The following is a 27,747-nucleotide window of genomic DNA, read 5'->3' on the forward strand; positions in this document are numbered from 1 at the left end:
TCCTCAATGTGCAAGCTAATACTATTCCATCTTGGAAGGAAAGCTACAAAAGGATGGAGGATGGGATTCACCTCCAAAGAGGATTATTCTGCACTGGTCCGGTCCTGCAGGGAGCAAACCAGTAAAGACAAGGCTGCAATTGAACTCCAACTAGCTCTGAGCATCAAGGACAATAAAAAGTCCTTTTCTGGACACGTGGAGCCAGAGGAAAAGTACGGGCAACAACTGGACCCCTGCTAAACCAGGACAACTGACAACTGATGCCCAGGAAAAAGCCAACCTATTAAGTACTTTGCATTGGTCTTTCATCAGTCCCACGGGACGCCTATACCCACTATGGGACAGGGAGGTCTGGGTGAGGGAAATCCCTTGCCCTCCATCAATGTTGACCTCATGAAGGAGCACCTTGAGAGGCCGGATACCGTCAAGTCAGCCGGCCCTGACAAGCTACACCCCAGGGTACTCAAGGAGCTAGCAAGCATCATAGCCCAGCCTCTGGCACAGATCTTTGAAAACTCCTGGTGCTCTGGTGTAGTGCCCGAAGACTGGAAGGAGGCAAACGTGGTGCCTATCTTCAAGATCGGGAGGAAAGTGGATCCGACTAACTATAGGCCCATCAGCCTGACTTCCATCCTGGGGAAGATCTTAGAAAAGTTTATTAAAGAGGCCATCCTAAATGGACTGGCCGATGCCAACATCCTGAGGGATAGCCAGCATGGGTTTGTCGTGGGTGGGTCTTGCTTGACCAATCTCATTTTCTTTTACAACCAGATGACCTATCACATGGACAAGGGAGAAGAGATTGATGTCATATCTTGACTTCATGGGATACCAGATGGAAGGCTTTTTTTGATCGCCTCTTTGCAAAACTGGCTAACTGTGGCCTTGGGTCTACCACAATCCCCTGGCTGGGAAACTGGCTCCGTGGTCTGACCCAGAGCATGGTAATAGACAGAAGTCAATCATCATGGTGCCCTGTGACCAGTGGGGTCACACAAGGCTGTCCTTGGACCCATATTGTTCAACTTCTTCATAAATGATGTGGACACTGGAGTCAGAAGCGGACTGGCCAAGTTCGCCGATGACACCAAACTTTGGGACAAAGCATCCACACCTGAAGACAGGGTGATCCAGGACGACTTTGACAGGCTCAGGAAATGGGCAGACGAGAACCTGATGGTATTTAACACTGAAAAATGCAAGGTTCTCCACCTTGGGAGAAAAAAAACAAAAACAAAAAAAAAAAACACACCAACATCCTTGTAGGCTCAGCAGTGCTACACTGGCTAGCACTATGAAAGAGACTTAGGGGTCATCATTGACCAAAGATGAACATGAGCCTGCAGTGCAATGCTGCAGCTAGTAAAGCGAGCAAAACACTGGTTTGCATCCATAGATGCTTCTCAAACAAATCCTGGGACGTCATTCTCCCCTTGTACTCGGCCTTGGTGAGGCCGCAGCTGGAGTATTGCATCCAGTTTTGGGCTCCACAATTCAAAAAGGATGTGGAGAAGCTTGAGAGAGTCCAGAGGAGAGCCACGCGCATGATCAGAGGTCAGGAAAACAGACCTTACGATGACAGGCTGAGTGTTATTGGGCTCTTTAGCCTGGAAAAAGCGCAGGCTCAGGGGTGATCTGATGGCCGCCTATAAGTTGATCGGGGTGACCACCAGTATCTGGGGGAACGTTTGTTCACCAGAGCGCCCCAAGGGATGATGGGGTCAAATGGTTATAAACTACTGCAAGACACATTCAGCCTGAATCAAAGGAAGAATTTCTTTACTGTCTGAGGCCCAAGGTCTGGAATACCCTGCCATCGGAGGCGGTTCAAGCACCTACATTGAACACCTTCAAGAGAAATTTGGATGCTTATCTTCCTGGGATCCTATGACCCCAGCTGACTTCCTACCCCTTGGGCAGGGGGCTGGACTTGATCTTCCGAGGTACCTTCCAGCCCTAATGTCTATGAAACCTATCGTTTTGTACTGAGCACTTGTGACATGAGTAAACACAAAAAACCCCAAAAAACATGGCCATGAAGATGCCAGTGCACACCAAAGAAGAACTGTGTTCTGTCAATGGTTTTTTGTGGGTGGAAGGTATGCCACCTGGTGAAATTAAATGTAGGATTGTTGCACAATACAGTAAAAACTATGGCTCAATGGAAAGTTTAAGTGGGTGGAGATGTTCCAAGACAGCAGTGGATGAACGTCTGCAGTGGATGAACTCCAGTGCAACTATGATGGAGGACAACATTATCAAGGTCAATGCTGCTGTGCATGCAAACATGTGACTGCACATTCCTGAACTAGTGGAAGAAGCAGGAATAAGCACTGGCAGTATCTACACTGTTTTGCAAGATAACCTGAAGTACCAGAAAATGTGTGCCCATTGGGTGCCAAAGCATAAACAATGTTTGGAAAGGGACCAGGGGAAGGTGGGTGGCAAGTGGTGACCACCCACAGGGACCACTGGCAGCACTGGTGGTGCTTTCAGGGGGTACACGCCCTACACATTGCCAATGACCTGACCTGAAGAGGGGTTGGGCTTAGGGAGTCTAAAAAAACCCAAACAAAACAGAAAAACCCAGGACTTAAGCAAAAGCAGGCTGGCCCAGCTAGCAGAGGGGCAGGAGCTCTGCCCAAAAACAGACGCTGGTGGAGTGGCTGCTCAGGAATGTTTCACCCTGAGGACTGGAAGACAAAAAGGAAAAAAGCTTCCCACCCAAGTGGAGGGAGAAAATTATCAACTGCTTGCAATGTAGCCTTCAACTAAAGGGGGTTGAGAACTTACTTATTCAGCTAGTAGGCTCACAGTTAAGTTTATCCAGGTGTTTATGTTTTAGTTATGGCTATTACTGGTGGACCAAGTTGGGACTAGAAAGGGGTATTTGGAGGTGCCAGAGTGGCACATGCTATTTGAATTTATGGAGAGCAGGCAGAGTTTGCAAGTTAGCTCTGAGAGGCAGGGACCAGGGTCAGAGACCCAGCAGCCCCAAGAGTGAGAACAGGGCCAGAGATCCAGAGACTCCAACTAACAACAGGGCTGGAGCCCAGAAACTATACCCAGGGCAGTGGGTCTAGGCCAGAGCAGTGGGGCAGAAGCTGAAAAGTCCCAACAAGGAACAGTTGGGCTGAGAGCAGTCTGAGATAAGACTAGGCCTGGGGGGTCCCACTGATATGACAGTGGCAACTTCTGCAAGACATAAGCCTGGTTAAAGCGGAGGTCACAGACCACTGATAAAGTCCACAAGGCACCAGGTGGTGTGAGAACTGTGAGGCAGCTAGGCCGGAATCTGTGGTACTTCAGATGACATGAGCCATTTTCAGACAGATTCCCAAAAGACCAAAATCATGACAAGTGAGTAAGGGGGGGGGGGGTTCCCCAGGAACCAGGTCCACAGATGCCAGACAGTCAATAAGGGGTGTCAATATGCCTCTTGACCATCCCCTGTGACATGACACAGGTCTTTGAAATTTTACCACATCCACTCTATAGTCCCAATACTGTGCTGTGATGCAGGAGGTGCAATCTACAGTGCTGGAGTGGCTGTCACAGCAACCAAAAAACTTCTTTTGAGACACCATATCAAGAAACGTGTTTCCCACTGGAAAACCAGCATTGTAAAGTAGGGCAACTATGTAGAGAAGTTGTGTCCAGTAAGTGATCATTACACACACAATGGTTTTATTTCGAAATTGCTGTTACTGCAGTTTTTGAAATACCCACCTATTTAAATGAGGAAGACAATTTAATATGAAAGTTTACATTTAAAAAGTTACTTAACTTAAATCTAGCAAGAGACAACTCCACAGAAAGGGAGGAAGGAGAGAAGTTCTGAATAAAGGCTAATTAGAACTTTCCAAGCTTTGAAGAGAGAAGTAGAGGGGATGCAATGAGGTTTGAGGGGTTGAGCATCTCTTATTTAAAAGTGGATCAACTGTCATTTGGCAGAATGAAGTACAATAGTTCTCCAATCCCTTGATCAAGGGGAAGTAGACCGAAAGGTATCAAAAACACTGAAAAATAGCTTTTAGCTGTGTAAAAGTGGTAATGAAGGTGGAGATGAGAGACCAGAGAGAAAAACAGGATTAAAGAACTTAAAATTTGAACACTGAGAGACTCTTTAAAGGAACCATCCCCACTTACAATGAGAAATCTGATAGACAAGACCATGGCACGAGGGAAACAGGCTCATCATAACACTGGAGATGACTCAAATGATACTGGAATTGCTCTGATGTTTCATTTTACAAAAGGGTAATATTTAGTCACATAAAATCCACTGACTCTTCACTGTGTATTATGCACGCACAGCTACATTAGTAAATGTTTTCCCAGGTTTAAAATTCTACAGGAGAAGATTTTTTTTTAAGTTGTCTTCTAAAACATCCTTCAAAGTTCCTGACCCTGAGGGAAAAACTAGCAGTTCTAGCATTTCCTGTACATGTCTGGTAATAATCTCTCAATATCCACTCTGTTCTTTGGAAACAAATTCACACATCTTCCTGAAGATGGACATCTCTGGCTCTTCCAAAGTCTCTCATACACAGTTTGCTTGAACTCATCAACCTGAGCATTTACAATAAGTTTCACAGAACTTTTTCAGGTTAGTCCCATTTTGAAAGCTCAAAGAAATGCAGGATTTTTAGGAGCCCTAGCTGTGAATCCTCTAGGATCCTCTCCCCAACCTCACATTATAAAAACCCTATGGGATGCAATACTATGCTCTTTCCATGACATGAAGGCAATAGTTTCCTTTGCACTGTTCCCTATAAAGTATGTACCACATCTTTTGAAAAATTGGAAGCCTAAACAAATGTATTCTCTAACTACAAGTCATTACCTTCGCCTTCTTTGAAGGTATATATGCACCAACCACTGAGCAATGAAGGGCCATACAATTGCAAAGGTTAAAGTACCAGGAGAAATTTCAAAGGGCCACCATGATGGTCTCTAAGTAAAACAAAATATAAACCATGGTTACCATCTTTTACCAGCATACTGAATGCTAATACAACATTCCTTTTTAGTATACTTAAACAGTATGGTGTACTACTACTACTCTACTAGTATCTTCTACTACTAACTATTTTGCCAAGTTTGCTTAAGGCTCATAAGCAGCTGAACCTCAATACAGATTTCCCTCGATTACTGCAGTACATGCGGTCCTGGAGAACAGCACATAAATTCAATTTGCAAAAAGCGAACCTAGTTTACAATGGAACAGAAAGGGATACATTCCCACGGCAGTGAGGGCGGGAGGAAGGCTGGGACTTGGGGAGGGGTGCAGCACAGCCCGTCAGCAGCTCCTGGGACTACGCCAGGCAACAAAGCAGCAGAAACTGAGTGGGTGCAGGGTTGGGGGGCATGGTGGGAGGACACAGCTCTTGCTGCTACACACTCCCCGGGAGGGTTTCAGGCTGCACTGGGTTCTTCAGAGGGGGGGCATGGGCCCCCAGATCTGTGCACAGGATGGCAGCAAGCTGCCACTGCAGACTGAGGCTGGCAGTGCCACCAGGCTCTCCCTGGCACTTGGCAGGCAGATTTGGGGGGAGGGGGGGGAGGAGGTGCTACAGTGGATTTTGGGGTAGCAGCAGCCCCCCTCCCAGCACTGCTGCCTCGTTCCTGGAAGCAAGGCTGGGGCCGGTGGCGGCACCAGGCTCTTCCCAACACTCCAGGCAGGTGGCAGCAGCACTGGGAGGTGGGCTGCTGCCCCCCCAAAACTCACTGTAGCCACCACAACCTGCCCGACAGCTGCCCAGTGGTGTTGCCGGCCCCAGTCTGCAGTGGCAGCCTACTGTCGTCCCATGCACAGATCCACGGCTCAGCCCCAGGAAGAGCCTGGCGCAGCCCACAACCTTCCCGTGAGGTGCACAACAACAAGAGCCATGCCCTCCACCCCCCAACCCACCCCACTCTGCACCCACTCACAGTTCCCACTGCCTGCTGCAACTCAAGGCCTCCGGCTCCTTCCTGCTCACCCTAGTCCCTGCTGCAGCAGCCACAGGAACAGCCAATGCCAGCTGCCTGTAGCTGCTGGGCTGCACTGTGCCCTGAACATCCCAGGGCTCTGCTTCTCCCCAGTCACCCTGGGAGCAGCCAGCACCACCTGCCTGCACCATGGCACAGCACGGCCCAGGGACTGGGGTGAGCGGGGACAAGCAGAGCCCTGAACACAGAGTGAATTTCTCTCACATGTAAGGAATTTTTGGTAGAAAAAGGATGATTGCATAAGAGTGCATTCGCATACCTGGAACCTGCGTAAATCTAGGGAAACCTGTATCTTCTGGAAGTGCTCCAAGACCTTCCCATGGCAAGCTTTTAGCAAGCAAGGCTAAGCTGGGATATTGTTTTATATTCCATCCTAATATTCTACTTGCTTTTGTAAGTTGTTCTGTTCTCTTGTTTTAAAACTTATTTTATTCTAATAAATATAAAGATGCCATGAGCTTTTGTTAGAAAGAGTGGCATAATCCTAATAAATAAATAAATACTATACCAAAAACAAAATACTAACAATCTGCATAAAAAGATGGCTCACACTCAATTGATCAAATAATTTTTTCAGATACTGCATTTTAAAAAGCTTTACTTCATCCCTTTAATCCAAAAGGGGCAGACAAGGCTAAAAACCCATTTTAAGAAATCTAAAGGAATAAGGTTATTTTTTCTTGTTCCAAACACATTGCATTTCAAAAACGGGGGGGGGGGGAATCTTACCTTAGCTGCTGTGATCGGTTGATAATTTGATTGTAGTGCCACAGTTCTTGCCTTTAAGCACAAAATAAGGATAGTATTTAATCTGAAAACATAGGTTTGGTTTTTTTTTTTGTTTTGTAAACTAATTCTACAAAATTCTTTACGTTGCTGAGGTACTACATACTGTCCACATGGCAGTTCTGGGAAGCTGTACATGACTGTTCATAAACCCATGTAATTAGATATTCCTAGAAAGTGATTTTTTTAGCTCTGTTAATGTAAAGACCTAAGACACGTTGCATGCAACCCAGCTTCTATGCCATGGTTTCCAACTTTTATTCCACATGTCCCTTTTCTTAAACTCTGCAACCCAAGAGCAGGGAACTGTGTGTCACTCCTCCATCTAACACCCAGTCATTCTTTTCCTAGGTCCCCTCCCCATGGTCCTAGCATCACACCCCTTCATATTTCCTCATCTTCCACGCCACCATCTTTGTCAGAGGTGAAGAGATTTGGCTCAACAGCTGCAGCACACCCAAGAATTAGTAGCAGCTTGCTGGTATTTATAAAACATGTAACATGTCAAATGCTAATCTTATTTACCAGTGATAACTCCTCACGCGTGACCTGGGTAGCAGGAAAGGAATTAATATGAAGAAGGGAGAGAATACCGAATCCTGACATTTCCAGGCATGCACATTGGTGTCACACAATCTTTTTCTGCCCTACCAAGTGTATAAGGAGTCAGAATTACTGGGGTTGCATTCACATTCTGCCTAAGGCATAAAAACACAGTCCTTAACTTAAAGTGTCTTTCACAAGCAGCTTCAGAAAAGTATTTAAAACAAATCTCTCTTTATGTTCATGAGTAGTTTCAATGGGATTACTCGTGCAACAAGTTAATCATAAACTTAACTAACTTCATGAATCAGATTTTATATTACTGTTCAAATAAACTCCAAAAATCAACCTCTTCCCCGGCTGCTTTATATTGGAGTGTGAATTTCTTAACTTTATATAGAACAAGGCCAACAAAAATCAAAATTTGGAAACTGACAGCTAAACTAATTAGGAGGAGTAAAACTCATGACAGTAAACAACAAAATCAGAAACAGATTATATTGGGGTACTGTTTAAAATGTTCCCAAACTTCCTAGAAAAAAACACTGTCCTCTAGTTGTGAGGTGTGATATTCCAGTAAGAACTGGATTGTTTTGGGGTGTGGAGGAATTAGATGGGATTGACAACAAATAATTAGTAGCTGCCCAAAAACATCAATTTCCACCTCTGTACCATGTGAATAATTACACTGACCTCCTCTGAAGTCCTTTGAGAATATCTAATGAAGAGCTCTAAACTATTTACTGCATCTCTATAATGCATGTTCATATGTGCAGTAGGTATTACTGTATTTTCTTGCACATAACGCTCTCCCCTCCAAAATTAGGGTGCCTGTCTTAAGTGAGGAAGCTGGGTTTTTTGTCCAGAACAGACGCCCCTCCTTGCTTTGATTCCTTCTCCAAAATCGAAATCCAAGAAGGAGCAGTGGAATTTCTTTTTAGGAAGCTGAGGGAGTCAATTGACTCAATGGCTCGTTGTTCTTCACTCCTCAGATGTTAAAAATGACAGATTGTTTTTAATGCTCTTGAAGTTCCAACTAATCAAGCTAACTTTTCTTCTGGTAATTTTGCTATCTACTAGCACCTCCTAGTCTCCCTCCTCCTATTTCACAGCCCTGCAGACCTTTTAGCTCTGTCCCTGCTCCATGCTGCTCTAACTCTAGAAATATCTTTTTTTCCTTCATCCTGCCTTCCCAAGAGTAACGTGTATTTTATTCCAGGGTGTTTTGTATGAAAAAAATATGGTAGTCTGACTAAAGGCAAATCTTTAAAACAGGAATCATTAATGCATCTTTATTTCTCATGACAATTTTGTTTTGCAAATATTAGCCATTTCTCCCAAAAGACCTGGAAACATTATTCCTTTTTCCAAGATATGACAATATGTTCATTTATCTAAACTCATATGTTCACTGTAGTATTTTTATAGACTTCAAGTAAGCCTTCATGAAAATTCCTATACGACCAATGACGTACAACTGAGGAATGAATTGATAAAGTTAACATATAAAAAATTAGTTGAACTGCATTGTATAGCCAAGTCCTACGTGAGACTAAGTTATAAAATGTAAGATGTGGAAAAAAAAATTGTTTTTTTTAAAGAAATCTTCAAATGTCAGAAAAGCATACAAATATACCAAAGATACAAAGCTAAATAACACCACCACTTTTGAGATATTTACATGTAGCTAAAATAGATTAGCTAGGATACGACTAGGCAGGATAATTCTCTCTTCAAATTTTACTTTATTGTATAATAAATCATTCAGCTAACTTTACCTGGGAGGCGGTCAGCGCCTCTAGCGCATGCAGTCTCTGAAGAACATTCTGCATGTCTTCTTGTAACCGCATAAGCACTAACGCAATCTGTTCATTGAGGCTGCCTCTTGGCCCTCTATCCGATCCCCACCGTTCGCCATCCCCTCCACTTCCCATCTGTCCACCTTGAGCACCATCACCCAGAGGTTGCAGCCTGTGCCCTGGTAAGGAAAACAAAATAGATGAATGATGTTGCTTCTACTGAAAAATGTCTGATGCTTTGCCAACTAATCGGTAACACCCTTACCTCTATATATTTAACTCTTAATAGCTACAAAAAACAGAAAGAACCGAGATAATATTGTAGTAATATTTTAACGTTATGGCAAAACATCTCTTTAATTGTAAGTGTCACCTGCAAGATAGTGTATAGAATTCCTATAAACTATATTCCAGGATCTAAAAGTTGTTTGAGCAAAAAACAGAGGTCCCTCTGCCCAATTTAGGAGACAGTAACTTGACCCACACTGACTTGTCATTAAGGGCAGATGGAAATGCCCTTGCACATGGAAATCTTACAGTGATTAAACTGGAATAGAGAAGACATTTCTGGAACAGCGAGGAAGGAAAAACAGGAGTGAGAATTTTTTTTCCCCAACTTAATATACTTCTCCAAGTTGTTTGTGACTAACGTTTCTGCCTCAGAGCTACAAGAAGGAATAAGGTGAAAAAATGGAAAATATTATGCATAAATTTAATAATATTGTATTTATTTGCATATTACACTCAACATTTCTCCAAAAAAAATTAGCCTTCCAAACTGAAGTGCATCCCGTAAATGGTGAATCTGATTTTTCTGCTCAGAATAGAAACAGAGAGCACTTGTATGTAAAACGGCTGCTGCTGCTTTTCCTTCTCTTCCCTCCAGCAACTGCTAACAGAGAAGGACAGAGTCCAACAGGGGCAGATTCATAAGGGAGGGGGTGCACTGGAATAGTTGCACCCTGCTTGAATCCCTGCTCTACCCAAAGTTTACAGTCAGCTGCCCAGTGATGGTATTTCTATTCAGACAGTGCAGATGCAATTAGCTTCACAGCTTATAAACTACCTAATTCCTGCTAATAGTGCTTCAATCTACAAATGTAAACAACTTCTCCTTTATAATGCATCTTGATGTTCCCCTAATCAAGCTATCATTTCTTTGGCAATTTTGCTGTCTGTCTGTTAGCTACTCCTGGTATCTCCTCTCCTCTTTCACAGCCCTGCAGACTACATTAATGCTTTTCAAAATCTTAGCTTTGCCCAGGAGTCCAGTCTTTAGCTTCAGGTACAAAAGATAAGCAGCCAAGAGCTACTCACAATTCAGCTATGAAAAAAGACATCTTGTGCCCAAGCAGGAAAGGGAGAGAGTGAGTAAAAGATTAGGAGGGGAAGATTTTTGTGGTATCTTTTACTGGACCAAATCTATACCTGGGAGAGCTGCTTTTGATCATCAAGGGCACTTTTACGTGTGCTCCAGGGTGGGCAAGGTAGGGGAGGGCAGCATTTTAATTAAAGCAGCTCCGAGAGCGGCTCTAATTAAAGCTTCACTGCATCTCCTGTATCAGCATTCCCGCACTTAAAAATGGCGGTGGGGCACTTGAACTAAAGCTCGATCGACGAGCTTTAGTTCAAGCACCCCCACTGCCATTTTTAAGTGCAGGAATGCTGATACACAAAAGACGCAAGAGCCCGCTATAGCATGGCAATTGCCATGCTCCAGCAGACTCGATTTATCAAGTCTCCTCCAATGCACTGGAATTCCAGCATGTCAGGGCAGCTTCTGTGCTTGCGTATAGGAGCCCCAAGTGCCTTTCCTCAAGTCCCAAATATCAGGCTCTGTCCCTGCTGTATGCAACCAGGACTCTGGAAATCTCTTTCATTCTGTCTTCCCAAATACAAAGTACAGGTTTTAATTTTGGAAGTGTGTTGTATGCAGAAATATGTGGCATGTTCTTCATGATCATTTTTCAGACTAGAGTGAGTTTTAGGATTCTTTTAGTTTCTGTAAATGAAGGTTGATGGTACCAACTGAAAAATAAGGGAGCTAAAATAGTAGACATATGCTTTATTTTAAAAAAATAACAAAAAAACAAACATACAAGCCTCCCCAACAAAAAAACCCCACAATACCCTATTTTAGAAGAAAACTTCAGAAAGTCATTTTTACGTATCAGATAATATGCCCATTTTAGTGCATTTTTATGAGCCATTTATAAACATCTGTTCCAAGTTCTATCTGGTTTTCTAGAATATACAGCTTTTAAAGGGGAAATCTTCTTTCAGTATCTACTGAGGTCCATTATGTAATATATGCATTTTGACTATTACAGTGCCTAAATAATTCAGATATGAGGGAGGCATGCATATATTAGGATAAGATAGATAACATCACACGCATAAAAAGTTGTGGCTAAACTATAATCAAACTGAATACAATAACAAGCAAACGTTTCTAGGATAGCTTATGGCCTCACCTGAGATAAAGTAAAAATATATACGTAGCATGCTGAGAAAATCTCATGGGCAGATCTGGTTTGAAGATTAAATGAAAGGCTGAATACCTTTCAAATACAGAGATGCAATTCCAGGCATCATTTAAAGTGAAACCAAAACAGTCCAATATGAGTATTGTGTGCTTGACTTGAGTTAACTCTTCAGTGTAAGAATACTCTTTTCTGATTCTCATTCAGAATCAAATAAAAAAAATTCTGTAAGTATACCATCTTTACCCACTGAAATTTAGGGCTGCAGTATTTATTGTATTAATATAGTGATGGAAGAAGAGATGCAAGCATGACTGGCCTAGCATTCAATGCTGGCAAATTATTTTGGCTCTCTGCTGCGGGGGGGGGGGTGGTCACAAGAGAAGTAAGTGATGCGCACACAGTACCTCTCCCTCTTCTGACTCCATAGAAATCCACTTTTTCTCCACCTTTCTTCTCTTTGTGAGGGCCTCCATTGCTGCTTTTGCCATCTTCTCCCCCACATTTAACTTCACCTTTTCCTTTTCCTTCAACTGCGGCCTCTTTTATATCCTCAACCCTGAAATTCCCAGAGGTCATGTGGAAGTGCTCAGGAAAATCGGCATTTTCCAATAGATAACTTGGATCAATTTCCAGGAAATGGGATGAGAGCTTTAAAGGTCCTCTGGCTGATGTAATGATTTCCAAGGGCTACAAATTAACAGCAGTATCTAGTTAATCCTAAAGTACATATTTTACAAACTTTGAGTTATTAAATCAGAGGATGAAGTGTCCCATTTTCCATTTTATTAAAAACTTTCCCATTACTGAGAGTTTCATCCCTCCAGAAGCAAACGCCATCCTACAAGACATTTTTATTGGTTTCTAGGTACCCTTCTCACATTCAGAAGACTATTCAGCTTAACGTCCCCATCCATAAAATGGGGATAACAGTCATTTGTCTATCCTCAACACTTTTAGATGTGTTGAAATTTAGTATTCACTGTTTGTGAAAAGGTTTAAATACTTAAAACAAATTTTTTAAGTTACAGTTATCAATCACTAATATTGTCACTTGAAACTAACTAACTAACTAAATAGAACAATATTCAATTATCCTTATAATATTATGATATAGATTCTGATCTAAATTTGGTGCTCTAACTTCAACTGGCTCACAATGTTATTGTGATAATTTAATCACAATACCTGATGTGAACAGGGAGAGATATTTGCAGTTAGGTTACAATTATTTGAACATGAAACTTACAACTTTCATGAAAGGACTGTGAATAACATCAACTGCGTTCTTTAAATCTGCACTACCAAAGGATTTAAGATTATGCATATATGCAGAAAGGGGTGACATGATAAAGACTAGAGAAACGGTAATATATACACTGCACATATCACATGAATTTGGGAATCAGTCATCTTGATGCATGTAAATTCAGATCCTAATTTCACCTATTAGATGCCTAAGGGTAATTCCATTTCTCCCTGCTCATGTCCCTGAAAAACCATAAAAATGCAGCAGGTTAATAGGTCTTCCTCCCCACTTTTGTACCTTAGTCTTTATGCCAGATGAAGACGTGTTACAAAAGCAGACAGGTTAATTTTTCAGAGACAAGCAGGGCAGAATAAGCTCACACTTGTGGCTTGCATCCTGTTCCACTTACTGGGTGCCCAACATGCCACATCCAGTAGGAGAAGAGTGGCTAATCAAACAAAGTCCATTACAATGCTTCATTCCCTTCAAAAATAAAGTTGGCCGTAATTGTTTTAATGTGGTCCAGGTTCCACTCAGAAGTGAAGGCAAGATGCTATTCAGGCCATGACCCATGTTACTTTTCCACTACTACTCATGTTTAAACAGAACCACACAGTAGAAATAGTTGTTCAACTTGAAATAAAAAAAAAAAACCTCAGATATTTTTATTCACCAAAAAACCCTAGTTGTTACTGAAGATAATTAAACCACAATTTTCTGTTCAATATTTTAGCGATGCAAACATCCACTTGTACCACTGATTTCCTAAAAAGACTGCAAGCTAAGTGTTGACAACAGGCTAAAAAAATACCGGGACCAGCTGACTAAACACAGGAAGTTGGATGAAGAACTACTTCACAGTTAGGGTGGCTAGGATTTGGAACCAACATCCAAGGGAAGTGGTGCTGGCTCCTACCCTGGAGGTCTTTAAGAGGAGGCTTGATGCCTACCTGGCTGGAATCATTTAAGCCCAGTTTTCTCCTGCCCTGGCAGGGGATCGGACTTGAAGAGATCTACAAAGGTTCCTTCCAACCCTACTTCTATGATTCTAAGGTACATTCTTTTAAATATTCAGGAAATTATTTTTTTTAGTAATAGGTATCATATACATCAAGACCTTGTTTTCATTAATATGTAGAATAGCTGTTCTAGATCAAAAGATAACATTCAATGTCATATGAAGCTCTTAAGAAAGTATTTAGATGCGTAGCTGCACACTTCACATTTTAATTCTCAAGCCTAGGGCACTTGCACCTACAAATGTTGCAAAATATAGGCAATCACAGCCTTGCAATACAAGGAGCCAATTCCAACTCTATTTTCCACCTGTTACTGAGAATTAGGCAACTTTTCCACATCAGTATTTAAAAGTTAAAAAAACCTCTTCCATATCAAGCACTCTCTCTTTAAATTCACTTTTTCAAATGGAGAGACTTCCTTCTCTTTTATAGTGTGCAGAAAATAACTTTGCCACTAAGCAGAAAAAAAGGGTGAAAAAGCTTGGACATACTTATCTAATCCCTCCCTCAGACCCAATCTTGGGTATTTCAGGAAAACCTACTAGTGAAGACAAAGTCTATACCAATTCTAAGACTGCAAGTAGGCAACAGGATCAGTCTGCCAAACCTCTCATTACCTTTGATTTAAGACAGCAATCTGAATCTTTCCCAAGTTTGAAAGACTAATACAATAACCCACTACCATCTACTCCAATATTAAAAAGATCCAGTGTTCTCTTAAGCCTACCAGGCCATAAGCCTTCTATGGTTAAGGCACACCATTTTTTCCAACTAATAGGGCATGGAGTAAGGTGGATGATATCACATCAAACAGCTGACTACTTTTTCCAAATGACCCATTCACAACTAGGTCAACTAGAGGCAGCTTTTTTTTGCACAAATCCAGAGTAAAGATTAAACTGGAAGCAGGGACAAGAACTCAGCTCTCCCCTTCAACATGACTTAAAATCCAAAAAGGGTTTGGGGCTTTGAATTCCAATCTCATATAGGTGCCTAACTCATGAGACCAAGAAACAATTTCAGACACTCACTTCAGCATTTCCTGTTGTCTGGTTGTGGTAACCCTGTCATGAGCAGCCTATATATTATAAACACTATTCTTAGGTACTTAAGGGTAGAAACATGTTACCTGATGTCTCATTTATGCCACCATAAATATTTTTATGGCAACACAAGCATTGAGCAAATAGATATTGCTACCCTTTGTTACACCACATCAGAAGAAAGTCAGTGGTGTGACAAAAGGTACCAGTTTGCAGCTTTATTGTGGCAGACATCTATTTCCTTACTGGTGGAAGAACGTGGGCAGTGTGAGCTGCCTGCACTGTCCAGTCACTCCAGGCAGGTCCTCTTGAGGACCCTGAGGCTTAGAACTTCTGAAGCAACTGCCCAGCTTTCCCCTCTTACAGAGAGGCGCCCCAGGAAACTTTGGTACACCCATCTGTAAGTGGTGAAGTCAGGGTTCCCCCACTTACAGACTGGCCACTCAACTCCAGGAGTAGTCTCTGTAAACAGGGAAGGCCTCTGTGGTTCCCACCATGAAGACACAGGACCTGAGGAATCCCCAGTGCTCTATGCCTCCACTGGGGACTGGTTTTACTCAGGAGGTACACACTGGAAATTGAGGACTCACCTAGATAAGTGGGGAAAGTCAGGCTTTCCCTGCTTACCCAGACCTGCCGCTGGAGATGCCAGAAGTGGATCCTGGTGAGCGGGGAAAGCCCTACTTTCCCCACTTACTCAGATGGGCCCCCAAAGATCCCAGGTGGGGTCTGGATAAGCTGAGAAACCCAGACTTTCCCTGCTTATCCAGACTTGCCCCTTGGATCTCCAAGGACACACCTGGGTAAATGAGGAAAGCCAGGCAGGTGCTCTCAGGGATGGAGGGACCCAGTTCTGCCTGGGAATTCCCAGGGCATGCAGAACCAGGCCCCATAAGCCCAAGGGAAAATATCACCCTTGTCCTACCCCTTGATGGTGACGTACAAGCAGCAATATGTGTTTGGCCCACTCAAGCAGATCAGCTGATCTGCTTCATTCACCGACATCTATTTCTAGCCATACTTAGCTCACACATTGCATAGGGAATATATGTACCTAACTCAGTATTTTGAATTCCACTCTAAAAAAACAAACACCTCGAAGTCAGGCATGGCAAAACTTAACATCATCATACCTAAACCCTTTTATTGATCTGGCCCTTTGTTTCTATGCATCTGCCCTATGTCAGTGTGGGTAAGACAGGGATAACAGAACTTTCCTAGCTCAAAGAAGTATTATTAGGTACTGTGAGATACTATGGAGACTGAGGTACAGAGTACTGGGGGCTGTGCAAGAGACTTAATATGTATCCTACTGTTTGTTAGTAATCACTGAAAATGGAGCTCAAACATTTAGAGGTTCAAGATATAATTTATATGCATCTTCTTTTGTTCTTAGTTCACATCAAGAAGAGTTGCTGAATTTATTACATACTGCTTTAAAAATTTACCTATTAGTATAACTTTTACCTCTTCTTGTCCAAGTTGCTCCATAGAATCACAATAAACTTCACTGTCTGAATCACTTGTCATATGCTGAATTCCTGAGACCTCTTCAACACTCTCTTCATTTGCACCTGTACATAATTAATAGATGGCCAAACACTTACATGCAGTTCTGGCAAACAAAGCAATAACGCAATACTTAAGTGGGCTGCACTTCATACTGTTTGCATGGTAATCTTGTTTCACAGAGTATATGAAAAATACATGTTATACAAATCAGATTATAAAAAAATACTTTATTGAGGGAGAAACATCCTTAAGTATTAGGTGCTCGCCCATTATAGAGAGATTCATTTTTCATTGTTTACTTCACTTCCTTTCCTAAATGCAATATGGAGTTGAACTTTAGAATCAAGTTACTGGTACTCTAGAGCAGCAATTTTCAATTTTTTTTTTAAGAGAGTCAAGGCACCCCTCTATAACTTTTGTGAATTGACCAGCATTTCAAATGCTAATTTATTTATTAGTGTTGCAAAGGGGCAAGGCAATTGGGTGCGGAGCACCAGCCAGACCAAGATAAGCCTAAGTCTGTGCTTACTTCCTCACACGTCCCAGCACCCTTTAACAAGATTTTACACCACCCTGGTTGAGAATCACTACTCTTGAGCAGGTGTTGGCAACATATGTAATGTGGAGCCACTGGATCTGGCTCGTGGAGCTGGAGGGTTTTACCTGTGCCTACATTTATGTCATAGATGGGCAGTGAGGAGCTGTGGTGGCCAACTGGAAGACATATTTTATGTGCTGCTGCCATGTCTCCCCTCACCCCTGGCTGCAGCTGCACTGGGGCCACACAGCTTTCAGCTGCATTCACACTGCAGTCCACAATCTCCTGACAATAGGGCAAGCAACAGCAGCAGCATGTAGACACAACACAGCTTCCAGATGCCTGGCCACTGTGCAGCTCCCCACCCCACCATCTGGAAACTGTACTGGCTTTGGGAAACAGGATGGGGAGTGCCTGGCCCAAACATAGGCATAGGTAAAGCCCACGGCAGACCAGAGCTGGATTGTTCCAGCCCAGCTTGTAAAAGGTTGTCAAATGCTGCTTTAAATCAAAAAAAAAAAAAAATCTTTAGCTCATGAAAACAACCATTGGGAACAATAATACAGATCTCAAATGATTTCTACCTCATTACTGTGTTTCAGATTCAAAATGCATGAAATTTTAAACACACAATGTTACAAGTTTCTCTAAGTAACATGCGTTTTGGACCTTCTCTCTTCCTGTGAGAGATCTAGAGAATCTCAACCTGTACTCTAATTTTAATCCAATTTAGTATTTTCTTTCTTAAAGATTGTGGCTGAAGGGCAGCTGCACAATCTCCAGCCTTTCATATTCAGAGACTCCCTAAAAGCTTTGTTTTGTTTGTTTTTAAGAAATTTCCCTGAACAAATAATAATGTATTCATGTAAGGACAATACCTTGGTGGACATTGTTATCAGTTACTTCTAGACTTTGCTCCATTTTCTTTAATTCTTCCTCCACATTTATGCCATTCAAGGCAGATTTTGTCTGGGTAACATTCTGTGTATCTGGAATAAAGCTGTCCTTGTAACAGCCATTGGTGACAATACGTTCCAAATCTTTAGCAGTCGCTGAGTCTGGCTTCACATTCTTATATTCTATGAAAGAACAACAAAACCCTGTGCAAATTATAAACAAAAAGCCATGTGCCCAATGGTGCAAAACATCTTTTCAATAATTGATTTTCTGATCTGCTCTGTGAATGTCTAATATATCTTTAATAGTCAGAAACAAATTTAAATATACAATTTTACTTGAACTTTTTCCCAGCTTAGCTCTTGTTCCTTTGAAAAGCTTAAGCTTCAAATGCATTTTTTTAAATTGGCTTAGATAGCAAACATTTTTAAATACACAGCAAATCCACTATAGACCTCAAGAGAAAATTTAAGAGAATGTCAAATTTTCTTAAAGAAAAAATGCTCAAATATCAAGTTCTAAATGCATAAATTCAATTTTTTTCTAATTAGAAATCTTTACAACCCCAAAAATGATATCATTGAAAACTCACTTTAAGTTTTCCCACTGAAGATTAAATAAGTCTGTGCTTATATCCTATGCAGCTATTTGCACCAATACAACCACACACAAGAGAAGGAAATTCCACAACTGAAACAAAATAATAAATACACAGCATTTCTTAAGCCCTTGTTCTGCAAGAAACGAGTACAGCCACATATTAAAATTAACAAGGCTACATTTGAACATTCAGGAGACTGCTTTCACGGAGACTGAAACTTCTTACGGGGCTGCCCTTAGTCTTAACCTTGCAATCCAGGTTGAAAAGTGCAGTTATTCTTCATGCATAGCATGCGTGTTCTTCAATTAAAAAGACGGAAAAAACTCCGCATCTACTTGGGTATAACACATGACGACTTCTGAGATTTTTCTGGTGCAGAGGGGAACATAAGGCCTGAGACTCGGTGGGGGAAAGGAGGAGGAAGCATAAGGATCCAAGACTAGCAGATATACCATTTTCATTTAGTTGTAGGTCTTTTTCTTCTTCATGAACCTCTTCCTCCTCTGATTCTGCTCCACTATCACTGCTTTCAGCTTTACCATTCAAAGCCTTTGGATTTGGAGTGGAAGTCAAGGCATTGCCAAGGTCTAAAGATGGATTTATTTAGAAAAAAAAAAAACAAGAATCTTAATACTTATTTTAAAGCTAACATTTCTATAATAAAATATTACTAAATCATTGTCCATAATATTTTCAGGTGAGAAAATTTTCCAAATAGACTCAACATTAATTCCACCTTAGCCTGGTTTCATTTTTTTTTTTTTTTTAAATGAAACTATATAATGAAGAAGATCAATTACAACATCTTTTTAACTCCTGATCAATTTCTTCATAGGGTATAACTTGCCCAAGTGACTTAAGCAGGTTGTAACAGTGATTTAAGCAACCACTCACAATCATACACCAGTCTGTCTGGAGAAGTACACATTAAAAAAAAATGCAGTTGCACAGATTCCAATGGTTAGATGCTGAAATAAAAACACAAAATACAATACATGTGTTTGAAAGTCTCATTACATAAATATTTTAAAAAGCAAATTTCCCTGGAATAAACATTTGACTCAGTCCGGAGCTACTGATATATGCATGCATTCCACACCTCCAATCACTCCCAGATCACAAATTAAAATAAACATTTTTATCTCAATATGCAATCAACTACATGGTAAATGCTCTTTAAAAAGAGAACAGGAAATTTAGAATGTTTCTATACCTCTACCAGATCATATATATTGAAAGCTATACATTTAAAGGATATAGAGTAACAACACATAGTAAAAGTACAAAAAAATAAAAGGGTAGAATTACAACAGGATCCTTACATTCTTGAACATCTCGACTTCAAAGCTGAATTCTATTTTCATTGCCAATCTTAACAGAATTATTTTATATTACCTTCCTGAGAAATTAATTCCTAAATATAGGGTGTACTACCAGCAGCAAACAACATGCAATTACATTAAAGCTGGTAAACCTGCTCTGCTACTTCTGCTTCGGGGTAATTCAGTGCTCAGAGTTTTGTGCTTAAACTAATCTTCAAGTGGAAAGGCAGATCAGCCTCCCACGCTCCTCTTGTTTCAGGGCTTGTCATCCTCTCTTAAAAATGTAGTTTTTGCCTACAGTTAACTAATGCACATCAACCATCTTGAGCTAAAAAGCGAAGACAGAGCGCCTTAGTTCTGCACAGGTACCACATAGTAATCCTCAAGTGCTGTCTCGATTTTGCTTACTTTGAGGTAGCCCTTAAGCATTAGTCAGCGCAAGATAAGAAAAACAACAACTATAACAAAACTCTTTCAGTAGTGAAAAGAACCCCCCAGAACCTACAGCCTGCAAGACCACAAATTAATATATAGTTACTTGTTCCCCACACTCCCATGCAAGAAAGCTTCCTTGCAAGGAAAACTACTTCACTGAAAGCACTTCTCCACCTTGGGAGAAAGAACCCACATCACACCTGGAGGTTTGGCAGTGCTACGCTAGCTAGCACTGCATCCAAAAAAGACTTGGGGGTCATGATTGACCACAAGATGAACACGAGCCACCAATGTGATGCCGAAGCCGGCAAAGCAAACAAAACTCTGGCCTGCGTCTTCCAATGCACCTCTAAACAAGACCTGGGAAGTCATCCTCCCGCTTTATTCAGCCTTGGCAAAACCACAGCGGAATACTGTGTCCAGTTCTGGCCTCCGCAATTCAGAAAGGACGCAGAGAAGCTTGAGAGAGTCCGGAGGAGAGCCACACAAATGATTAAAGGAGAAAAGGGCAGGCCCTATGAGGAGAGGCAAGAGGCATGGGACTCTTCAGTCTGAAGAAGCATAGGCTCAGGGATGACTTGGTTGCAGCTTATAAGGGGTGTGCATCAGGAACTGGGAGAGCCTGTTGGATGTTGCCCTAGCTCAGATGCAGCATCCAGCCAGATCCAACATCTCCCCGAGCCTGCCCAGGAAGCAACACCCCATGCACTGTCCCCGCCGCCTGGGACCACCTGGGAATGGTCTGGCTTGCCCTAGGGCAGTGCACGGAAGTGGTAGGAAGGAGGCAGGGTGTGTTGGCAGCTGGAGAAAGTGGCAGGGGTGGTGCATGGGGTACTGGAAACCCCGGCAGGCTTGGGAAAGAGTTGGATCCAGCAGGTGCTGCCTCCACCTGGGCATCCCCAGGGGGTGCTGCTGCTGTGGAGGCAAGGACAGGGCCCCCCACAGCTCAGGGACCACTCGGCCCAATTGCAGCTTGCCCCTCTGGCAACAGGAGACATGGGCAGACTCCACGGAGAGGAAAAAACAAAACCAGGTTCAGGCCCCTTCACCACTTGTGTCTTCAGTCCGCGTCTCCCACGCTGGGCGACCAGCTGTTAGATTAAAGGCTGTAACATTACAAGTAGTTGCACTGAAAACTAAACTACATTGGGATGTGGTTTATTCTGCAATGTAACAAACTCATATACAATTTTTTTTCAATTTAACTGTAATGTGTGACCCAATTAAACTGCAAAAATAGGCAATTTCCATCACATGTACAACTGTCCATACAGCTTCAGAGGCAGGGGAGGAAGAACTAAAAACTAAGGGAGTGATTTTCAGACAGGGTGTAGGGGTACTTTGGGGTGCTGCCAGATTCTTTGAAGGGTGTCACACAATGTGAGGGGATAAGTAAGGTGTGACGAGATAAGCAGATAAATTAAGCTCAGGCTTGTCCCTGCCTAGATGATCCCCTACCCCGACCGGCCAGCCCCTGTGTAATGAGGTAAGCCCTGTAATGCAGGGGTGTTCAACCTATGGCTGGTGGAGCCTTAGGTATCCAGCCCACAGAGCTCCCTACTGATCAGGAAATTTGGCAGTATGGAAGTGGTGGCAAAAATTACAGCTCCACTGCCAAATTCCCAAACCCCAAGCAGCAGGTCGGGGCCAAGCAATGCCCTTCCTTCCTCCCCACCTCCCTGCCATAGCTGGATGGGGCTGAGCCATGCTTCTTCCCCCCTGTAGGGGCAAGCTGGGGCCAGCTCAAGCCCCCTTCCCCCCCCCCCAACCCCTGGGGCTGGGCTGGGCCTCCTCCTCCTCATGGGGCTGGGTTAGGGACAGGTTGGAGACACCCCTCCCCCCTCCCAGGACCAGGTCATGCCCCTTCCCCACATGGGACTGTTGGGGCTGAGCTATGCCTCCCTTCTCCTGGTGGGTCAGGTTGGGGCTGGCCGTGCCCCTCACTCCCTCCCCAAAAAGGGGCCCAGTTGAAAATAGGATGTCCCCTAACCCCTCTCTGTATGGCCATCAGACAGGGTCCTGCCACGACTGCCCCAGGTCAGATTGGGACCATCAGGCAGACCTCCCCCACAGACAGCCTGGGCACTGCACAGCTGGCAAGCAAGGTTGAGCACCGGTGCTGTAATGTATAAATTCATTTTGAAATTAGGTGCCACTCAATTCACAAAAGTTAGAGGGGTGGGGTGCCTCAGGTTCAACAACCACCGATGTAGGCTTTTAACTCTACCCAGGTTACTGTTGCATACACCCACACCACCATTTTGTTCATTTTATGTTTTTCTTTTTGTATGCAGAAGTTGTAGTATTTAAGCATATTCTCTTTTAATTTGAACAGCATGTTATCAAAGTTGGAGTTCAGGAAAAACACTAAAGTTAACAGCTCTAATCTCAGCCCTGAAACATGGCTTGGAATATTTTAATAAGGGATATTAGCCAGGACCCAGGCTTACAGCTGACCCAATAAGTAATGTAAGCGGCACACTGCTCCCGAAGAACATACTGAGGAATCAGTTCAATACTGAAGTCTGGAGAGCCACAGCTCATGCTGTACTCTAACATCACCACCGCTTATACAGAACTCTTATTTTGAATGCGTTTCTACCAAAGCCCTCACTAGGCACAACCATCCTTAACTTAGGCCTGACAAGATCAGAACTCAAAATGGTATTGCTACAGTCTTCCTCCCTATCTATTTGTGCTCCTACCTAAGAACATTAACTCCGAGTGACAAACTGGACACAGTGCCATTGACTACTACTAACTAGAGCCACCAAAAGAATTTATGGAGCCCATGTGTTGTACTAGTGCTCCTGGATATCCCTTGAGGAACATACCTTTATGTGGCAATAAGGGGCAGGATTTGGAGCAATTCACCTCAAGCTCCAGCAGACAAAGTTTAGGTTGGAGATTAAGAACTTTCTGACTCGGAAGGTGGTTAAGGATTGGAAAAAAGTTACCTAAAGAAGTTATGAAATCTCCATCCTTGGAAATTTTCAAGAGCAGGTTGGACAGACTCTTAGCTAGGATGATTTAGAGTCAGATAGGATCCTGCCTTGACCAAGGTGCTGGAGTAGATGACTTTGTAAGGGCTGAATGGGACCTATTTCCTATAATCCAGTGTGGAAAGACAAGTGTGGAAGGAAACTTAAAACTTTGATTCACCTTATGCTAGTTCTGAACATCTCCCTGCACACCTGTCATTTTTATTATCCAATCAAAAAGCAAAGTGTCCACCCTTATGTTGCTCCAATACTTGTTTAGTTTCTTTTCCTCTTCTGACTCTATTTTTGATAAACAAAATGAACCATATATAGAGCACAGCATAACAGGAACCAAGATTGATATAAAATATAAGCCACAGGATATAAGAATAGGGGAAAAGCCCCATTGTCTTCCCTAAGCCAACATATTATTTTGTCAGTTCAAATGTCAAGTTACTAAAAGGATTTTGGAAGGGCAATACAAAAAGCCTAAAAGGAGTACCACAACCCTGCTTGCTTGGTATGGCACGCTTGGGCAATATCTTTTACGAAGAGAAACTGGCTTCTTATCTCTGTTGCCATCCCACTTCTGGAATTTACTCAGCAACATTTCAAAAGCCCTAAATGAACATGTTGATCTTCTGGACTGGTACAAGCCTATAACAACCATGCATCTGCCAGGCAGAAGGCAGGACAGATTGAGATCTTCAAGACTATGTGACTCAAAGGCAAGGCAGGGTGGCCTCATTGAGACTAACTGTAGGTTTTACACTTGAATCATCATCTCTTTCACTAAGTGCATACACAAACCGCCTGCAGTAGAAGCGAGGAATTCCATAAACCCATAGTTGGTTACATAAGCCCCAGGTATTGATGAAAGCGGTTATTTTATTCTATTGCAAAAGCCCATAAAAGTTACCCTCATTTATTGTAGGACTAGGATGTTAACTCAGCATATAAAAGACTACCACCTTGTGCAGTTACCTCACTCCTAAGCTTAAACAAGGTTGATATTTGGGCAGCAGAACTCAAAGAAACATTAAACTACAGCAGAAAGTAGCCTTGCCCATAGGTAATATTCTGTTGTCCCTGTCAATCAGATACTGATCATTTGTAGCCATTTAAAAAACATATAGAACTTCACTTAGTGGTAGCTTAGCACAAGAGTCCTGGTTCAATTCCAGTTTGTGCAATTAGATTCTGCCATCTTAAGTTCCTTTTGACTTACCTTCATAAGCATTTACTTCCTTTCCTAAAAGGCTGCATCATGTTAAGTGCATTCAACTGCAGTATTTATCATCACTGAGTATCCCAAGCTTCATTAATACTTGTAAATCTTGTTCCTTAAAAAGTGGTGTTTTTTGGACAATTTAACAAATTTAAGATAATCTTGAATCAAATTATATGGCTTTAGTGCTTCCTTACCACTTCGTTAGAGTACAACTCAGTACCCTTAAAGTTTGTCCAAGAAAACATGGAACTTACTGCTACCAAAAAAAATAAAACAAAACATTGCTGGGGGTATAGCCAATCATACCACAGATGCACTAGTGTTACACAGCCAGGTGTACAGTTGCCCGCGCCATTTATTGCATTTTTCATCATAAATAATTAAGAAATAGTACAGGATTTAGGGCTGTTCCTCCGCCACAAAAAAAAAGAATCCATAAGCATCCACAATGAGCCGTTTTGGTTGGTATGAATGCCAGAGAAATAAGTGTATTTACATGCAATGAAGACATTTACATGAGATAAGCAAGTCCATATCATCATTCTGCTTTTAGCCACATCACATGCAGAGGTTAGAGATAAGATGGACACCTCCCACATTCCTCCATGGTTTGTGCCTTCCCCTTTCCTTCAGAGAGTAAACACCATGGGACCTGTGGTTGACGAGTACTCCCGCATAGGTAGCTAATACTCTTTCACATAGGAGAGATGCATTTTGCCTACCAAGTGTCCATTCTGCCCACAGACTGAGAAGGAAAGGGCACAATAGCTACACTGTGTTTTGCACCAGGAAAAGAATAGTGTACAGTCTACACAGAAAACAGCAAACTTTTGTATGAAATTAAAAATACCCTGGGTCACCTATAATCCGATTTATAATGACCATGTAGCTTGTGTCAAAAAAGCTGCCCCACAAAAGCTGAACAAAATCTAACTTCTAAATTACATATTTGTCCATGGCTACTCAAAGCCTAGTAGCTAAAAGGCTCTTTACAATACCCAGATTAATCACAGCCTCACAGGTTACACAGATGACTGCATTCCCATACATTTCTGAGGTCAAGATTAAAGTCATGGCTTGCAGCTGCTACAGCAAAGCTTCCATGCATTAAGCACTTCACTCCATGCTGACTGATTACATTTTTAACAGCAACTAAAGACAGGATTACTCTCATCCATTTCCCCCCCCCCAACTTTCCCTACCATACCTCAACCATTTTACTATTTCTTCCTTGTTGCTATCCTTTTTTAATCAAACCTACTGGAATCTAAGCCTCTCTCACATCATGGTACCTGCATTATTTAGAGTACAAATCTGACCCTTAATAGAAGCTGTGCAATTGTGCTAAACCTTTTACAGCTTAAGGGAAGTTTAGTGAACATGCACATATTTATGTAAACTGGAGGAGCTGCCAACTCTTTCACAGCTTTTCCTTCGATATTCAGATGTAGCACATCAAATAAAGAACCTGGCTAATGTCCAGTTGCCAAAAAAAGGGAAGTAAGTATTTGTTGACTTGGCACTGCATGGGGGGGGGGGGGTAGAAAAGAGACAGCCAGGATTTTCTAAAGCCCTCTAAAAACATATTTTTGTAAGTGGTTGGTAATTAAGAAGCAATTCATATAAGCAGAAAAGGGCACTGAGCTTTAGAGAGCTTAGAAGCCTTACAGACGTAGCTACAGAATAAGCCTTCAACAAACTACAGGATAGATGTTGCTAAGTCCCTTTGATCTGCTCAATCAACCACAGACAGAATTATGTTCTCCTTTTACCACCAACTCTAATATTCCACTTCTCCCGTGATAACGGGTAGCAGCCCAAGGTTGTGGATGGCACAATATAGAGCAATAGATACTATTCTACACCATCTGTGTTTGTTATCTGATCTGTTAAACCAAAAAATGTTTCTTTCCCCTAATTCTATTATCAGCTATTTTAAACATTGATGTTTAGAACATTAAGCTTCTGAGTTAACTCTTCATTAAGATCAGATGAGAAGTAAACAGTTGAAGTGTTGTTTATTTGGAAGGTTCCCTTTGCAACCACAAAGAGTAGAAATTTTCTTTAGAGACAGACAGACAAAGACCTTAACTTCTGCAGTAACAAATGCCATCTTGAAAAAACAGGAAAACCCTTGAGTACACCATAGTTCTCCTGCAAACTGTTTAGTCAATTCAAGAGCAACATTTGGGGAGTCGCATTCAGTTTTTAGGCACAAAAAAAACTTCTTTAGAACAGATATTAAATCTGGAAAAATGGAGTAGGAACTCAAATTAGATCAAAATGGCCCAAAAATGTGGGGCACTATTGCAAGCCAGGAGAAACAGTCCCAATCTGTCAAAAACAAATTAGCAATATGGGATACCCAGCCTGAAAAGGAACTCAACTTTTAGAAAGTACCAAGCACCTGCCGTTTGAGTCAGGTCCCTTAAAACAGCGGTTCTCAACCTTTTTCCTACTGGGACCCATTTGCCAAGATCAATAGCTTGTCCCAACCCATAGCCCCCTGGCCCTGCTGGTGTATGACCCACAGTCCCTTGCCCACCCTGTCCTGCCGCAGACTCGGCACCTGGCCACCTTCCCCCTACCTTCATCTGACTGATGTGGCTGCTTCTACAGCCCTGCCTGGCTCCATCCTGGCCATGTCCCCAGCAGCCACTTGCAGGCTGGAATGCTGCCAGCCTGCAAGGGGAAACCTGCGTTTTTGTGTGTTTTTCTGGCACAGGCATGTGACCCTTACAAATATTCTTGCAACACACTTTTGGGTCGTGACCCATGGGTTGAAAAACACTACCTTAAAAGAAATCTTAAGCTGGGTATTAAAATATATACATATACACAGTCACACACACACACCACTTGTCACTTTGGAAAAATTCTGACTTTAGAATTCTAAAGGCATCCCTAAGCCCTACATGCTGTGTGACTTTTCACAAATGACTGATTTTATGCCTTAACTTTGCTTTTCTGTAAAATGGAGTAATAAATGTTTACAAAATGCTTTGTAAAAAAAGTGAGAAGTAATTAGAAGTTACTATATTTACCTGAATGCAAGACAACTTTGAATTTAAGACGACCCTTCAATAATCAGATTCTATACATGAAAAACTATACATCTGTAACAATTTTCCAAATACTGATTCTAATTATTGGAGGGCTATCCTAAATGTGTCCAGTCCTCCCAAGCATTGCAGCATAGATTCATAGATGCTAGGGTCGGAAGGGACCTCAATAGATCATCGAGTCCGACCCCCTGCATAATCAGGAAAGAGTGCTGGGCCTACATTACCCCAGCTAGATACACATCTAGCCTT

The 27,747-nt window shown here is 42.2% G+C and overlaps 1 protein-coding gene across 5 annotated transcripts in view; it reads right to left on the bottom strand.

Moving 5' to 3' along the window:
* Nucleotides 1–27,747, bottom strand: part of ACBD5 (acyl-CoA binding domain containing 5) — a 50,695-nt gene that overhangs the window by 6,743 nt on the left and 16,205 nt on the right. For 3 of the 5 annotated variants that reach the window (XR_002100310.1, XR_002100314.1, XR_002100326.1), the window contains 8 exons: nucleotides 18,917–19,051; nucleotides 17,845–18,045; nucleotides 16,384–16,490; nucleotides 12,013–12,295; nucleotides 9,102–9,301; nucleotides 7,306–7,427; nucleotides 6,724–6,774; nucleotides 4,847–4,956 (listed from right to left, as the gene is read on the bottom strand). Coding sequence is in view for 2 of the 5 variants with exons in the window: in XM_019531642.1 (XP_019387187.1) it covers nucleotides 4,847–4,956; nucleotides 6,724–6,774; nucleotides 9,102–9,301; nucleotides 12,013–12,295; nucleotides 16,384–16,490; nucleotides 17,845–18,045; nucleotides 18,917–19,051 (1,087 nt within the window). In the remaining 3 variants the exon portion in view is untranslated. The remainder of the gene's footprint in view (nucleotides 1–4,846; nucleotides 4,957–6,723; nucleotides 6,775–7,305; nucleotides 7,428–9,101; nucleotides 9,302–12,012; nucleotides 12,296–16,383; nucleotides 16,491–17,844; nucleotides 18,046–18,916; nucleotides 19,052–27,747) is intronic. The other 2 variants (XM_019531642.1, XM_019531646.1) reach the window with 1 other exon arrangement.

The sequence above is a fragment of the Crocodylus porosus genome, unplaced genomic scaffold, assembly GCF_001723895.1.
Source record: "Crocodylus porosus isolate Cpor-Errol unplaced genomic scaffold, CroPor_comp1, whole genome shotgun sequence".
Classification (NCBI taxonomy): Eukaryota; Metazoa; Chordata; order Crocodylia; family Crocodylidae; genus Crocodylus; species Crocodylus porosus.